The sequence below is a fragment of the Acinonyx jubatus genome, chromosome B2 (assembly GCF_027475565.1).
Source record: "Acinonyx jubatus isolate Ajub_Pintada_27869175 chromosome B2, VMU_Ajub_asm_v1.0, whole genome shotgun sequence".
Lineage (NCBI taxonomy): Eukaryota > Metazoa > Chordata > Mammalia > Carnivora > Felidae > Acinonyx > Acinonyx jubatus.
The window spans coordinates 78,677,437-78,693,411 of record NC_069385.1 but is presented as its reverse complement, the minus strand read 5'-3'; the positions used below and the strand labels follow the sequence as shown (position 1 = coordinate 78,693,411).

Genomic DNA, 15,975 nt, shown 5'->3' with positions numbered 1-15,975 from the left:
TTTCAATATTGAGTTTTATTTCTGGAAAACTATTATACCACATATAACTTCTCACTAGTATTTCATTAGCAATGGATTTTGATACTGCAATTCTTACCTTGAGATATGTGTACCTCTGAGCCCTTTACCTTCTCCATCAAATCAATGAGTGTTTTGCAGACAAATATTACTATTCCTGCTAGATGGATTCTTTTCCTGACTTTACCTGTGATATAAATAGCTTCTCCCCATCATCTTGGTTTTAATGAAAGTATGAAATCTATATACTTTTATTTTTCTGTATGCCATCTTAGTAATAAATACTCAAAACTACATGTATAACTTTTGCTGAAATATCTTTTGAGTTTTACTATACTACTCTTTTGAGTCATAAAAAAGACCCAAAAGATTTTAAGCCTTGCCCATGTATTATGAACTACACATGATTTTTGTTTTGTAATGGACTAAAAACCCATTTACTTCAACAGAATTGGACCAGGTTTTAGAAAATAAAAGCATTTATCCATGGTGATGCAGAATTGTAGCAGTGTTTATACTTTTGATCATTCCTTAGAGAAGTATTACCTTGGTAGACAACCAGCTGGCTTCAGGGAAAATTGTACCCTTGATACATGCTTAAAACAGCAGTGTAAAACGTAACTGGCTGACCGTGCTGGTTTTGGTTAGGGTCACTTTCTTATTATTCATGGTATGCTGGGAGCACAGGGGATGATATCAGTTTCTACCCTGTAGAACTCTTATGATGGCCAGACATAGTATTTCCCTCTGTTGTCAACACTTGAGAAAAATTTGCCAAGTGGAGACTTATGAATAGAAAAGGAGAGAATATTAGTAATTGTGGTTTGTTTTTGGAAGAGAAAAATGCAGTTTTTCAATGTTATTTTAGAAAAGATCTTAGGAGTTAAAGTTTAAAATTCTAAAAAACTTTTGTTTTTAACAAATAGGGCATGATTTTTAATCCCAGTACTCTTTAATTTCTTTCCTAAGTATGTTTTGTCCTAGGACATTGTGGCAACCCATATTACAGTCCTTTGGGACCTGGGTTAACTCATCTTTGTTTCCCTAGTATTGGCACATGTGAACAGTTCAATAAATTGTTTTTGACATGAACCAGTGACCTTGGAATTTTTACAACATTAAAAATTAATTGAGAAATTAAATGGGAAACATAAGATGATGGTGATTTTTCTGGTTGGTACCAATGTTCCAGACTTTCTTAGTTGGCGTTGTTTTATCTCCTAATTACTGGCAGAGTAGGGAACAAAGACAGGAAGCTCAGAAGGTTCTCTATTATGTAACTAGACCCCATTGCTTTTTTGTGCAGTGGACTACAGATGCTGTTACTACCTGTAAGTTATCTTCATGATTCTAATTGGCTGATTTACCTTTGAAGTTTTTTCGGGAGAGGAAAGCCATTTCAGACAATCAAGCTGGGAAAGGATCTATGTGGCATTAGTGATCTTAAGAAAAAAATGTCTTTGTGTCTGTTTCAGAACAGAGGATAGTGAGGAAACCAGATGCATGGTTTTCCAAGAAAGAGGGCATGATGAACAATTAAGTTTGATTATATATTTTTATATTTGGGATGTTATATTATGAAGAGATTTTATTTCCAGATCCCAAAGGGACCGATTTGCATCAACAACAAAAATCAAACAGCCTGATTAAAAAAAAAGAAAAAGATTAAAGAATTATTAGTGATGAAATTTCACTAATCATCAGGGAAATAGAAATGAAAACCACAATGAGATACCACCATATACCTATTAGGATGACTGCTATAAACACACACACACACACACACACACACACACACACACACACACATGACAAACGTTTTGAGGATATACATAAATTGGAACCCCTATGCATTGGTGGTGGGAATGTAAAATAGTGCAAATGCCTTGGAAACTGGTATGATTATTCCTCAAAAAGTTAAACATAGTATTACCATGTGATCAGCAATTCCACTTCTGGGTATATACCTAAAAGAAGTGAAGGCGGTGACTTGAATAGATACTTCTACACCCATGTTCATAGCATTTTCACAATGGCCAAAGTATGGAAGTAACTCATGGCTGAGAGATGAATGGTTATAGAAAATGTGGTACCTGCATGCAGTGGAATATTATTCAGCCTCAAGGGGGGAAATTCTGACACATGCTACAACATGGATGAACCTTGGAGACATTATGCTAAGTGAAAGAAGCCAATCACAAAAGGACAAATATTGTATGATTCCACTTATATGAGGCTCCTACAACAGTCAAATTTATAGAGTCAGAAAGTAGATGCTGGTTGCCAGGGTTTGGAAGAGGGGACGAATGAGGAGTTGTTGTTTAATGGACAGAGTTTCCGTTGGGGAAGATGAGAAAGTTCTAAAGATGGATGGTGCTGATAATTGTGTGCAGTATGAATGTGCTTAATGCCATAGAAGTGTTCAGTTAAATGGTTAAACACTTGGGGGCAGTTAAACAGAATGGTTAAAATGGTGGCAGCTGGGTGGCACAGTTTAAGTGTCCGACTTCAGCTCAGGTCATGATCTCACGGTTGGTGGGTTCGAGTCCTGCGTTGGGCTCTGTGCTGTTGGCGTAGAGCCTGGAGCCTGCTTCAGACTCTGTGTCTCCCTCTCTCTCTGCCCTTCCCGCACTCACACTCTGACTCTCTCTGTCTCTCAAAAATAAATAAACCTTAAATTTTTTTTTTAAAAAAAGAATGATTAAAATAGTGGAACAAACAAAACTATCTGTATGGACATTTCAGTCAGCCCATAATCATAACCTAGATGCTAAACATAAGTCATCTGTGAATTATCAACCCCTTCTTCCACACAATATGTCTATATTACCATAGTAACAAAATAATACTACTTCAGTGAAGGTAAACTACTTGAATTAATACATATAGTGGAATGGTACCACCATTGGTCTTCACTGTTGGATCAGGTTCTAGATTTGCCAAGAAGTGTATAGTAGCTATTGTACTCCAGCTTCTTCATTTATTATGAGAATATAATCATATTGACAGCAGAATTTTAGTTGTGGTATTTCTGAATGCTTCTGTTGCTGTAAACTCCAAAGAAAAAGTCTCCTAGAGCTCAACATGGTTCTAAGGCTAGAAGATGCAGAAGATACAACTCCCTGTGTTTCCAAAAGTACAGCTCGGCTTTGCACTAGTTCTTGTTAACAGTTTTCTCAAATAGTACAACATGGAAGTCAATAATGTTCATATCCAAATGACATGGTATAGCTTTTCTTCATGAAAAAAATGCATAGGAGTTGCAGGGGAGATGGGTTATGAGTTTATGGAAATATTCTAAATCCTGCTGAAAAACGATAGGGCCATGATAAAATGGACACAGTAAAAAAGCTTGAGAAGTGGCTGCTTTAGTCATTGAAAAATTGTTTAGGCACAAAAACATGTTGAGATTTATGGATGGTTGTGTTTTGCATGATGCTTAAGCTAACGGAGAAAATGAAAAAAGATCTTTTAGGACACATTTATTTATACATTTACTTATGGCTTAACTGCATATTTAATAAATGTCCACCAGTCCAGTATAATGCCTTTATCATCATGGTGACATGACCTTTTATAAATAGAGAAGCGAAATTTATGTTCAGTACCAGGGAAAGGAAATGTTCTGTTCATGTTTTTGTTACAAGTATGCATTTAAAAGGACTTCTTTTTTAATGTATTTTATAGCTCTGTGCAGTCTCTCCTAAAAGCTTAAGGGCATCACAGTATTGGATGTTTAATGATTCATTTAAATCACTGTGTTTGTATGCTTCTTCCTTTTTTTTAAGTGAACCTGAAAACATTTCTTGAGTCCTCATCCACAACCATACATTAGGTATTGTAGTTAGGTACATAATACATGATACCTTCTGAATTTTGTGCTTTTGAATGAGTTAGAGTCTGCTGGGAGAGAGAGTACAGATACCCCCACCTACCTCTCTAAGAAAAAGAATACCCTTAAAAAAAAAAGAAATAAAAAGATGCTTAAGTATGTTTTCAAGCTGTTTGTTTTAATAATATATACGTTTGTCTCCAAATAATAACATGAGCATAATTTGCTCAATTTAATGCATATTTGTCATATGGTATGTTCTGCAATAGACATAAGCAGTTTCTGCCTTCAAATTTGTGATTTTGAGTGTGGTTGGAAGGGCTAATATGACAGATGTACGCAGGGTAAATTACTAGTATTCCTAAGAGAGACATAGCAATGAGTGTTGCCTTGACCCTAGTACTTGACCCTTGCCCTTGTACCCCGGTTTTATATTTCATAGAATATCCTTGCATTGTCGGCTACTTCAAATTCTGTTAGGAAATGGTTGCTAGAATGTATATAATATGAAAAAGGGGACCAATGAGGAGGTATTGTGTGACATGGGTCTTGAGGGAGGGATAGAATGCCTGCCAATATGGGGAAGGAAGTCAGAGGTGGGAAAGTATGGGTCAGATTCACAGAGTAGTGAATGGTCTTACGTGACCTAAGCCTAGAGGGACTCTAAGGAAACAAGCCAGAAAGGTAAGGTTGATTGGTAGAAACATGTTTATCTGACATGGTTTGAAATTACTCCTGAAAGATGTCCACTTTTAGTTTTTGCAAGAGTAGTTTGTCCTTGACTCTTCAATATTTGAGCTCTGATTGTACAAATAATTCAGACAAGAATGAACCAGTGAAGATGTCTGTAATTTTCCCAGACATTTCATGCCTTTTTAGTAGTATTTGTTCATTCTTTTCCTGTTGATTTTACTCAGTTCTCTGTGCTCTGCTTGCTCCCTTACCTACTTTTTTCCACATGGGTGATAAAGCCCCGAGGATTTAGTTTTTCTCCATTTACTCCACTTTCCTACAATAGCAAAATATTTGTAACCCCACCACTAATATCCTTGCCAAAATGGACTTTTCCGGACTTTCTCTAGAGTTCATGACTGTTCTTTCTCTTTCAGCATTGGTATTTCTCCAGTGGAATATCAGTACATGGTCTGCACATGAAGATCATGCAGATTAATAATTTTTATTGGGCATATTACGCATTTGCTAGCCTGTGATTAATTGTGATTTTTTTTCTGGCTAACATTTCAAATGCATTTGGCTACTAAACAAGAAAACATTAAAAAAAAATTCATTCGCAATGATATTTGAAGCTAATTTAAATCATGTTCTTAATGATTCTGGATTATTTAAATACTGATGAATACATTCTTGATTAATGAAACACAGGTGTGTGATTGTACTATTACTTCTGCTTATATGTATTTATAAACATTTGATTTCAAAAGGAAATGGTAAGGGCCCGCTATGGTGTTTCTTTTGCTTTTCATTAGCTTTATAGTCAGATAAAAACAATGTATAAAAGGGCTGTAAATTACCTACCCAAAGTATTACTTTCTTACTTTATCTTATGAGCAGTCAGAATAGGCTACTGAACTTTGTGTTGGGTGGGTTGAAATGCTCTGTAGGAGAAAGTCTTGCTATGGAGTTTGAGAAAGAAATATATATATATTTTGCTTTTTGAATATCAGTGTTACACATTCAGGCGTATGCAAGCTTAATGCTTCACTTGTCTGTATCATTTTCTCCTGGAATGACAGCTTAACAGTTTTCCTGGTTGGATTGTGTTAAAATCTTTAAAGGCTACATTCACTAAAACATATGTCCAATGTTTGGGCAGCCAAAATCTGTGCAGTCATTTTAACAGAGTATAACTTAGCAATCCTGCTATTACCACAGATATCTTATTGTCATTTCTACATTAAAATATCCTCAGTTTGGAGTCTACTATTTCATAGTTAAATTGTGGGATGTGCTGAAGTACACTTTTGCCTATCTTAAAAATGGAGCTAGCTAAGAAAGCAATAGCTTCAGTAAATCACCGGAGGACATACTTAATATAATGAAATTATTTTATAATAGGTTTTTATCTAATTAACTTTTCTGAAGCATCTGCCATATTCTGAGCATCGTACTAGGTATCCTGCGTAGAGAACTTGAAGTGATAGCCATTTGTAATGACGTCCGGGTAGAAGAAGTACAACAGGAACACATAATGGAACAGTCAGACCAGGAACAAGGCATCGCCAGGGTTCCATCAGAACAGAGATGTCTTGATCTGTCTGCTGTAGGCAACCTTGCTGAGTGTTCGGTATTGAAATTCTGATAACTCCTCTTATGATACGCTGCCGCTGGTGCCCTGGGGGAGAGGATGGCTAACTGAAATAGTGAGAAAGTGAGACTCCATGAGAGAAATCCAGGGCCAACCAGTACTAACAGACTTAGCAGCCACAGGCTATTTTACTCCTCCTAGCCTTTCAGAATTGCTTTTAAAGTTTTCTTGACAAATCTTCTGGAGCCATAGGGAACAAAGCCCTTTTGTTGAGAGGTAGGGGATACGGAGAACAGTTATTCACAGCCCTGGTCTTTAATTGGCTTAGCTTTCCCTGGTGCCATTTGTTGCCTCTAACTCACTGGTGCTCCATCTGCCTGAGGCCAGAATCCTGGAGCAGGTCTTAGTGGCAGAAAGTTGAAGAAGCAGATACTGGAAAATCCAGCCTTACGTGATCTTTCCTGGCTCTGATAGGTTTAGCTTTTCATATTGAAAAGTTGTTTAAACTCTCTTAAATTTTTTTAAGTGGTGAAATAGGTTTATCTCAGAAGAAAACTTGAAACTTTAAACATTTCTTCTAAAGAAAATGAATTTTAAAGTATTATTAGTATTTATATTTATGGTTATTTTAAAAAGGTTAACAGCTGTCCCTGTTGAAAGGCACCATATTAGTGTTTACTAAATATATCAAAATAGTAAATTTGGCTAGCAGTATGACTTGGCAGTTGTGTACCATTGTGCTTAAATGTATGAAAATTAAATGCCTGTTAAAGTTGACAAAAAATATGCAATTTAATCAGAATATCTAATTGAATCACAAAGAATAGCGTAACACTGTCCAATTTTCTAGATTTGTAATGATCTCATCAGAGTATTAGCAAAGTGTTAATAATTTCCAAAAGTGTAGAAAAAACCAATCATCATAAATTCTAGCAAATTAAAACTGCAAATGATAAAAAAGAACATACCAAGTTGAATTTATTTATATCTTACAAAATTATTGAAATGCATTTATAGACTAATCTTTAATAATATACGCTAATTCTTTGGTGATAAGACTTTGACAATATCAATGTGACTTCTAAATTTTGGCAGTTTTCAGAATTTTGATGTAATTTTATTTTACACATTTTAATACTTTTCAGATGTCAGAGTTGATTTTAGGAAGCAAAAATGAAACTTCGGTGCTTTCCAAATCAAATTAAGTAATCAGTCTAAAATGGTCAGCTCACAGCCTAGCACATAGCAACTTGCAGGACAACCAGTTGTTTATGATTACCATTACTTCTGTCTCTTCTCTTCCTGCCACACTGTCTCCCTCTGGTTTGTATACCATAATAATTTCCATAAACTCACAGTGTTATTACTTTTTGTTGTGTCTCCCCTTTAGCTCTTGGTGTTTTAGAAATTTCTAGAATTTCTTCTGTAACTGTCAGCATAACTCCTGATCTAAGAACATGCATGTACATAACACACATACGGAGGTGCTGAAGAATTCTGTTTCCTCCTGTACTAATAGCTGATTTACCGTGCTGTCTAGGATCCAACAGTTTGAGGGTCAGGAGGTGAGCTGGATATAATCCTGACATGGAGCATATCACACAGAGACTGACAAGGGAAGGCTGAATCCCTGTGTTTTTAGTGTGCCTATTTGCTGCTGGAGTTTGGGACCTTAGGGTTTCCTTGTATGTGAAGCTACTCCAAAGTGCCATTAAAAAAACCCCAAAACACACTGTTACATTTTTTGAGGAGATTATGACTATAACATAGCAAGTACTTGTTGCCTTCACCATTAATTCAAGGGCTTTACCTTTATTTATGACTTATTGAGAATACTTTCAATAATATAAAAATACTTTTTACATAAAGTGAAATACAAAAGCCTTTTCCCAACAATTCCTTCACTGTCACTCTTTAGGAGGAACAAGTTTTGCTAGTTCAGAATGAATCCCTCCAGACTGTTTACACAAGTTGACTCAGTACATACAGCTAGTTTTATTGGTGTCCCACTGCTGTGGTAATTGGGTTTTTTTGTTTATTTGTTTTTTTGTCTTTGGTAAAAATGAAATTATATTGCTCTGCAGTTTGCTGATTTTACCAATTAATTTACCATAGGCCTCTTTCCATGGCCTCAGTCTTTTTCATGACTGTATAATACCCAACTGTATTGCTATAGCTTGGTTTATCTAGACTTTCTCCTGCTGAAGGACACTCAGATGGTCTCTGGACTTGGAGATTTTTGTTCTGGCTACATCTGTGCTTAGTTTCCCACTACATTCTGCAGGCTTTAGGAAGCCACGCTGTCTGCCCTGGTTGGTTATCAGCCTCCAGGGATCATTCTGAAGGCTGTCATTGATCTTGCATGGGACTCAGCTCAAATAAAAAACACCAAATCTGTTGTGTGGAGGTCTAAGGTAACAGTAGCATTTTTATAGAAGTGTCTCATTTCTACCTCCTGGAGATTTGAGATGCATCCTCCTGGGATGGATTTTAACGAGGTCATCTCTGGACACTTAGGCATTGGCAGATTTCTGAGTTTCAGAGCAATAAGAAAGGTTTAATTGTCAAATCTGCTTCTTCTCATTGGTAGATCAGCACTCCTTTTAAAGAGTACTTTGAGAACACATTTGTTTTTTCATGATTGTGGACTGTTTTTGTCTCTGTATATTCCTAACCAGGTGCGTTGAAATTTGTGACTTTCGTAAATGGCATAATTAATCACGGTCATAAAATCCAAGTAGCAGTATCCCAAGGTTAGCATTTCACTGGGGGTGGGGATGGTATTCATTAAGGTGTCCATAAAATTTTATGTTCTTAAGTCACTATTTACTCAGTATATACAATAACTTATTTTTATCATGGCTACTGGCCATATCTTAGGGCTTAACATCTGCTGACTGAAATGGTTGCATACTTTTAAGACTTTAAACTCTAATTGCTTAGAATGAAGGAAATCTTTTAGTTTATGTACATATTTTTGCTTGGAAGATCTTATTTCATATTCGCAAAATATTAATGTAGAATTTAAGAAAGTTGTTATCAAATTATTAGACGTGTAGAGGAAAATTACCCCTTTGGTAACATGTAATTATTCAACGTATTTTAAGCAGTAACTTGCTGTTGATTTTAATATTTTTTACCTTCCAACACAGCTGGCATCCTGCTATGATATCATAGCTATTCTTTTTGATTTATTATTGTACAGAGTATATCATGCTGTGTGAGCAACCACAGTGAGCCGGTATTGAGAATATATCTTTATTGTTTGTGACATTTCCTATGTTAAAATAGAGTTGTGGTCGTTAACCAGGTTTTAATGCACAGGGACAGAAATGGTTATAACGCTTTTACTTCTGCAGGGATTTCTTCCTGCTCAGTTTCCTTAAATATCTAGGAGCTTGAGTTTTTCCTGCAGTGCAGCTTTTACATGCTATTTTTGTGTTTTCCTTTTCCACAAAATAATATTTTCAAAGGCTATTTATTTATATTGCAAATACACCCCAAAATGAACCAAAAAAAATCACTTTGATTCCTAAAGCAATATGAAGAAAAAATGATTTTGAGATGACAGTGTGAAATACAGTAATTATGTTTGTAACACAAAAGTATTTTATAATGGAATGCATTTTTGATGACAAGATTACAAATCTCATTTTTCTTTGGTAGTAGGATTAGAAACTATATTGAAAAATTTTGTAACAATGCAAGTACCAAATGACTGTCCAGTGTGAGAGAGTTTTAACTTCCTTGGCATAAAATTGTATTATTAATTTTAAATTATTTATTGGACTGAAATCAGTTGTTTTTATTCCTTAATCAAAACTGCCATTGTATACTTGAAAACATGTATTCTCTTCAACATCAGATTTCCCCTTTCTTTTCCAGTCTGTGATCAAAACAGGGCGACTGCTAATCAGTCACGAGGCTCCCTTGACAGGCGGCTTTGCGTCGGAGATCAGCTCTACGGTTCAGGTAGAGTCACTTCTTGGCACTGATTTTAACATTTGTGCGATGGTACTTGCCAATTCCAAGAAAAAAGTTACTTATCACGATATATGCACTTTTTGGAAATGCATGTTTTCCATTTGACTCCACTGTCCTTTAGTTAGTTAGTGGTCTAATTACATCTTCTGGAAAAGAAATCTTGAAGTAATAAAAACTGAAATTTTTATAGGAAGAAGAAAGTTTGAAGTGAGTTTACAAAACAAATGTAAGTTCTGTCTGCTAGCATAACAGGAAATGAAAACTTTTAAATCTGAATGTGGTATTTCTCTTTTGATAAAACTTAAGCTTTTTATGCAATATGTTGATTTTCACAGCATTCACCTTAAAAAAATGAATCTGTCAAAAGGTAATAATATAAATTCAATAAATGATTTCAAAAATCAATAATTAATTTAATTAGTTTAATTAATAATCATATTATGTTATGCTATTAGCCACGCTTTAGAAATGGTTTAAAGCCTTCTTTTTTTAAAAAAATTCAGTTAAACTGCAGCAAATTTTCCCATATACTGCTTTATGGAGGAGTTTTCTTTAAAATATTTGTTTGCATTTATCTCACAGATAGGAAATTAAGATGATTTAAATAAGTTTCATTTTTCCGAGTTTTTTAAATTAAAAATTGAATAACGATTTTAAATATAAAGTATATGCTTTTAAAATTCAGAATATCTTTACAGTTTGCAAACATTTTACTTCTCTTTACTGGTGTTTAGGTGATTCTGTTGTTAAGATACATGTAAGTTGAGAATTCCTTTAAGTGTATGTGGTTTAAAATTTTGATATAAAGTTATGATATATGAATAATGATAAGTTGTTATAGGTTAAGCTTTTAACCAGTAAACAATGATTTCTACCAATAAATTATCTTTAAGTGCAAATTGCCGACATTGTAAGCACTTTAAAATTAAATGAAGCAAATTTAAACAAATGTTTATAAAACTAGATTGACATAATCTGTAATTTATAGTAAAAAATTATACTGCTATTTTTATATGTTATATATTGTCACTAACGGAATTAAGGAAAGCAAATATTTGAGTTTGCAGATTTGATTTTTATTTATTATATAAATTAAAATTTGAGGCATACTGTTGCTTATCATTATATAACATGAGTGCCTGGTATTGTACATTTTATTCATTGAGTAACATAATGTACTAACTTTGTAAAAAAAATGGGGGTGCAAGAACAAATCACCCTAATACCAATATGCTATTTCAAGTCAGAGGCAAAACTGGAAAAAGAAACTGGAATTTTCAGACTCCTAGTCAATATGTAGTCCACTAAATCATTTGAAATGCTTGTGACTTGCTAATAGAATCTTGATCTCATAGCCTTATTCATTTTGCTCACTGAATTCCATAGTGTTATCTCAAAAATTTCATTTTTAAATATAAAAAGAAAACAAGTACAACGCAGAATTAGAAATTATAACTCCTCTTGTGAAGTTCACTTTCTCTAAGTGTGCTTAAGCTTGATCTCCATAAATTATTAGTAAGCTGCAGTAAGTGTAACATATTTTTCAGACTGGAAAGGAATTAGAAAGATCACCTAATTTAGTGTCAGTCGGTCTTGAATAATGTGTGGACTTGTGTTCCCAGAAAAATGTCAGGTCTCAAGAATACATTTGTGAATTTCAGTTTGAGGACCATTGTATCACGAGTTAAACAAAGTCATTGCAAAAAGCTAACACGAACAAGATCATAACCGCTGTGTTAAGACCAGATCCTGAAATTACTTGATAATAATTGGTGGTAAAAGTTGTGAATGAGATTATCCAAAATATAATTATATTTGTATCATAACATGAAGACAACAAGACACCTTGTAACCCTCTCAGACTCCCAAGAATATGCCCATAGGTGTCTGCAGTCTACAGTCTGAGAAATCATGACCTCATCTGACCCTATCCCTTTCACACACTTGTGTTTGTCATCCAGAGTGCATTTCACTTACCCAGTTTAAAAAGAGAGTGGAAGGTCTGGAGCTAGGACAGGAGTCTGGAGCAAATGTTGAGTGTGTGCATATGCACTGTTTATTCAAGGTTTCCCCGAATCCCAGGAGGAAGATAGAAGTTTTAAATTTATTATAAAATGTTCTGTTTTCCATGTTAAAATCATTCAACCAACCAACCACAAAATGAATTAAGGCAATGATGTAGAGGGGTCTGCATTTGATGTTTTGGGGAATTAGTATTTAGATTTATTAGTATGAGGATGAATTTGAAAATACAGGTGTTTTTGCTTATTCACATTTTATTTGCACAAATGGAAAGTATGGAAAATGAATTTTAATAAAATATATCAACATAGTATCCCCAGATGTTTGCCGATTGTGGCTTTTATGTATTGATAAGAGAGGGGGAATAAAGACACCTTGAGAGGTTTTATTGTTGTTGGTAATAAGATTTGCATATAATTTGCATATAATTTGCATGTCTGAATGATAAAATCTACTTTTCCGTAATTGTTTCACGCACATATGCAGCTAAATGCAGTGTACTATATTGAGCATCTTTTTTTATGCGAGGCCTCGTTCCCTGTTACAAGTGAAACCTACATCCTGTTACCAGGGCCTTGGATGATTTAAACTGAAATTACTTAAGTGTGACATGCACTTACTTTCACCACTTGGAATAATTCATATTTCCATATTTCTTTTTGTCGTATAAACTACAATGTAAGGTTAAAAAAAAGACAAAGCAGGGTTAAGATATTGAAAGCCAATTTTCTGGGACAGCAGGGAAAAGGTACACAGAGAACTTTTCATTGTTGTCTTGGAAAACAAGTCTAAAACTATGGATGATCTATAAATTTTGAGCACTATTGATTAAAATACTGAGTTATTCTCATTGTTTTATCAACGAATGTAAATTTTATGTAAAAGTGAGCACACACACACACACACACACACACACACACACACACACACATCTGCTCCACAAGCACTAGTTTGTGGAAGATCTCCGGTACTTCAAAAGGTCATGGTTAATCTTATACAAAATTGCTCTTAATATTATAGTATTTTCAGAGAATGAGGATTAACAATAAAACTACTGTTTTTAAATATGTTCAAATCTGAGAGCACCATTTTGTTTCCCTTAAATTTTGAATTATTACCCATATTAAAAATAAAAAAAATATTGAAGGCAGTACAGCACTTTAGAATATTCTTTTAAGGATATGGTTGGTATTTTTAGATAGAAAAATTAGATCATACTATATAAAATTGAATATCAACAGAACATTTTTTTCTGCTAGGTATAGGAAGTATATTGCTGGCATTACTATTAAAGGTTTTTTGTTGTTGTTCTACAGATAAAATATGAAAAGAATGAATATGAAATGTATTCATACTTTATTTACATAACTTTTCAATTTACGGCAGATGCTCTTCCATCATACAAGGAATTCATTGTCCACATCTTAAGTTTGTTCATGCCTGTTGCCTCTTTTTCATAAAGAAAATTTTATTTTATTAAAAAAGTATTCATTGTTAACAGCCTTAGTATGAAGTAATGTTAAACTCACAGAAGTGACTAAACATAACACTTTTAGAACATGTTTGTCAATAGCTTTTTCGTGAAATTTATATGAACGCTTACGGAAATCAAAACCAATGCATCGAATCTAAGAACTGCTTTGCATTCCTATTGGATTTAATTTGGATGTTAACTAAGAGGCAGAACAAACTGAGGTCTGGTGTATTTGGCTTCCCCGCTGGGGAAGATTTCTTGGTCCATCATCCAAAGCTTCCCTGTCTCTTCCCATCTAATTTTACATTCCCATCTGTTCTCACTTTGAGGGTGAGGGAACTTTTTCCTTCTTTCATTTGACACATACTGAAACTTGGAGATGTGCTACTTTTAGGGAGGTATGCATTCCATTGTGCACCCTGATTTGTAGAAAAGCACAAAGACAACAGTTTAGGTGGTTCATTGACCTCACAGTGTAGTTTGAGCAAAGATTTCATTGTTTCAGAGAATTATATAAATTAATTATGTGTGATGTTTGTATTCCTCAGCTTCATGTAACCTCAGGTTAAAAAAAAAAAATCATTCCTTTGCAAAAAGAAATGTGTTAACCTTATCCACTTTAATATTCCTCTAATTAATTTATATTATATGCTCTAGAATGCAATGTTCAAAATAGGCATTATTTATTTAAATATTAAGGCCAAGTAATTTATGGTATTTGAGTAGCTTTAAATACTATAATTTCTTTAGCCTTGTAGAAACCAACCTTTATTATTAATTTCTAACACATTCCCATCATGATGAAATAAATCTTGACTCTGATAGGCTTGTGATAATTTTTTTTCTTCTGGATTCAATGCTTAATATGGGCGCCAAAAATTTTAGGGATTGGGGTTGGCTTAAAGGTTTGAATTTTTTTTTTTTAACACATGGAAGCAATAAGTCTGCAATAAAGAGTCCAATTGGAGAGGATGGTAAGTTTCCATACCATTGTTCCATCCTTTCTGTGCGGTCTCTTTTCCTAGAATAAGAACTCAGAAATCGTGCATACTGACATATATTTTTAAGGTAATCATATTCTAATAGTTTGAGAGGATTTTTATAGGGTTTACACAAATCACTGTGTAAACGGAAACTTTCATGATTTCAAATAAAGGAATTTTTCTTTTCTTACTGTTTCATGCTAGAAAGGATTATACAGAAGGATTTTTTAAAATAAACTTGTTATTACTACCAAATTTATGAACACTCTGTTTAAAAACATCAATCTGAAGAGGGAAAAACTCCTAAATGGTCTTGAGTTTTTATCATTGTGGAAAATGTTATATTAAAATTATGATGTTACAAAGTAAGAGTTATCAGAGAAAGCTGTCAGAGTAGTAATTTGATGAATAGTTTATTGCAATTTTATAATCTTAATTTTTTAATTTATATTTTTAACCAATGATGCATTTGCCAACAACAACGGATATAACATCCAGGAGAAATGTACTTCTGCATTAAAATCTATTTAGATGGAGCCAGAGCATCAGAAAAGCAGCTTAACATAGAGTATTCAGATATAGGATGGCCTTCTTTAACATGGAACTTTGCCTGGAAGCCTGTTCAGTGTTCAGCAAACAGTTTCTATGGCCATAGATATGAACCAAAGACTAAATCTTTCCAGGGATACATCACGGCCGGGGCCACTGCTTCACTATTTGTAGTTATACCCAGGTTCCATGTGGTGGTCCTCCTCCTTCCCCTGATCATGCCAGTGTCTCTTTCTCCTTTGCTCAGTAGTATAAATGTGGCCAAGGCTCCATCTTTAGCCCTCCTCTCCCTATTCTTTCTTGGGCAGTCCCAACCTTTGGGTGGCTATTCTTGAAACTTTCAAAAATGAAATCCTTCAGGACTTATTCTGCCTTTTGAGTGTTAGACTAAAAATTTCAACTTCATGCTAGTTTTGCTAGTGATAAGAAATTTGTATGATAAAATGGTGTATGTGTAAGGATTTTTAACATGAGACTGAGAAAAGGTGGGCATTAGCACATGGATATCCTCCAGTTTCTGGAAATCAGCTTATCTCAAAATGAACTCTTATTTTTCCTCAACTCTTTCGGGACCTTTTAAATTGTCTTGTTATTTATCTCTGCCCCTCAGCCTCTCACATCTTATCAGATTACTATTTACTTTTTCCTTAAAACACATCAAATTTTGTGCATCCTCTGTTTGAACACCTCCAATGGGTCTTCTTGGGCTATAGAAGTAAGATCTTTATGTTGACACTGAAGATCTTCATCTGCCCAAACCGATGTTTCCAGTAATATCTCTCACATCTTTATGTGACTCCAATGTACTGTCCTACTGGCCACTTCCTGAATGATAATTCTTGCAACC

At 34.4% G+C, this 15,975-nt stretch overlaps 1 protein-coding gene across 2 annotated transcripts in view; it reads left to right on the top strand.

The window, feature by feature from the left end:
- BCKDHB (branched chain keto acid dehydrogenase E1 subunit beta) overlaps positions 1–15,975 on the top strand; it is a 202,955-nt gene that overhangs the window by 129,527 nt on the left and 57,453 nt on the right. For both annotated transcript variants that reach the window (XM_015074001.3, XM_015074000.3), the window contains exon 9: positions 10,002–10,088. In XM_015074001.3, coding sequence (XP_014929487.1) covers positions 10,002–10,088 — 87 coding nt within the window. The remainder of the gene's footprint in view (positions 1–10,001; positions 10,089–15,975) is intronic.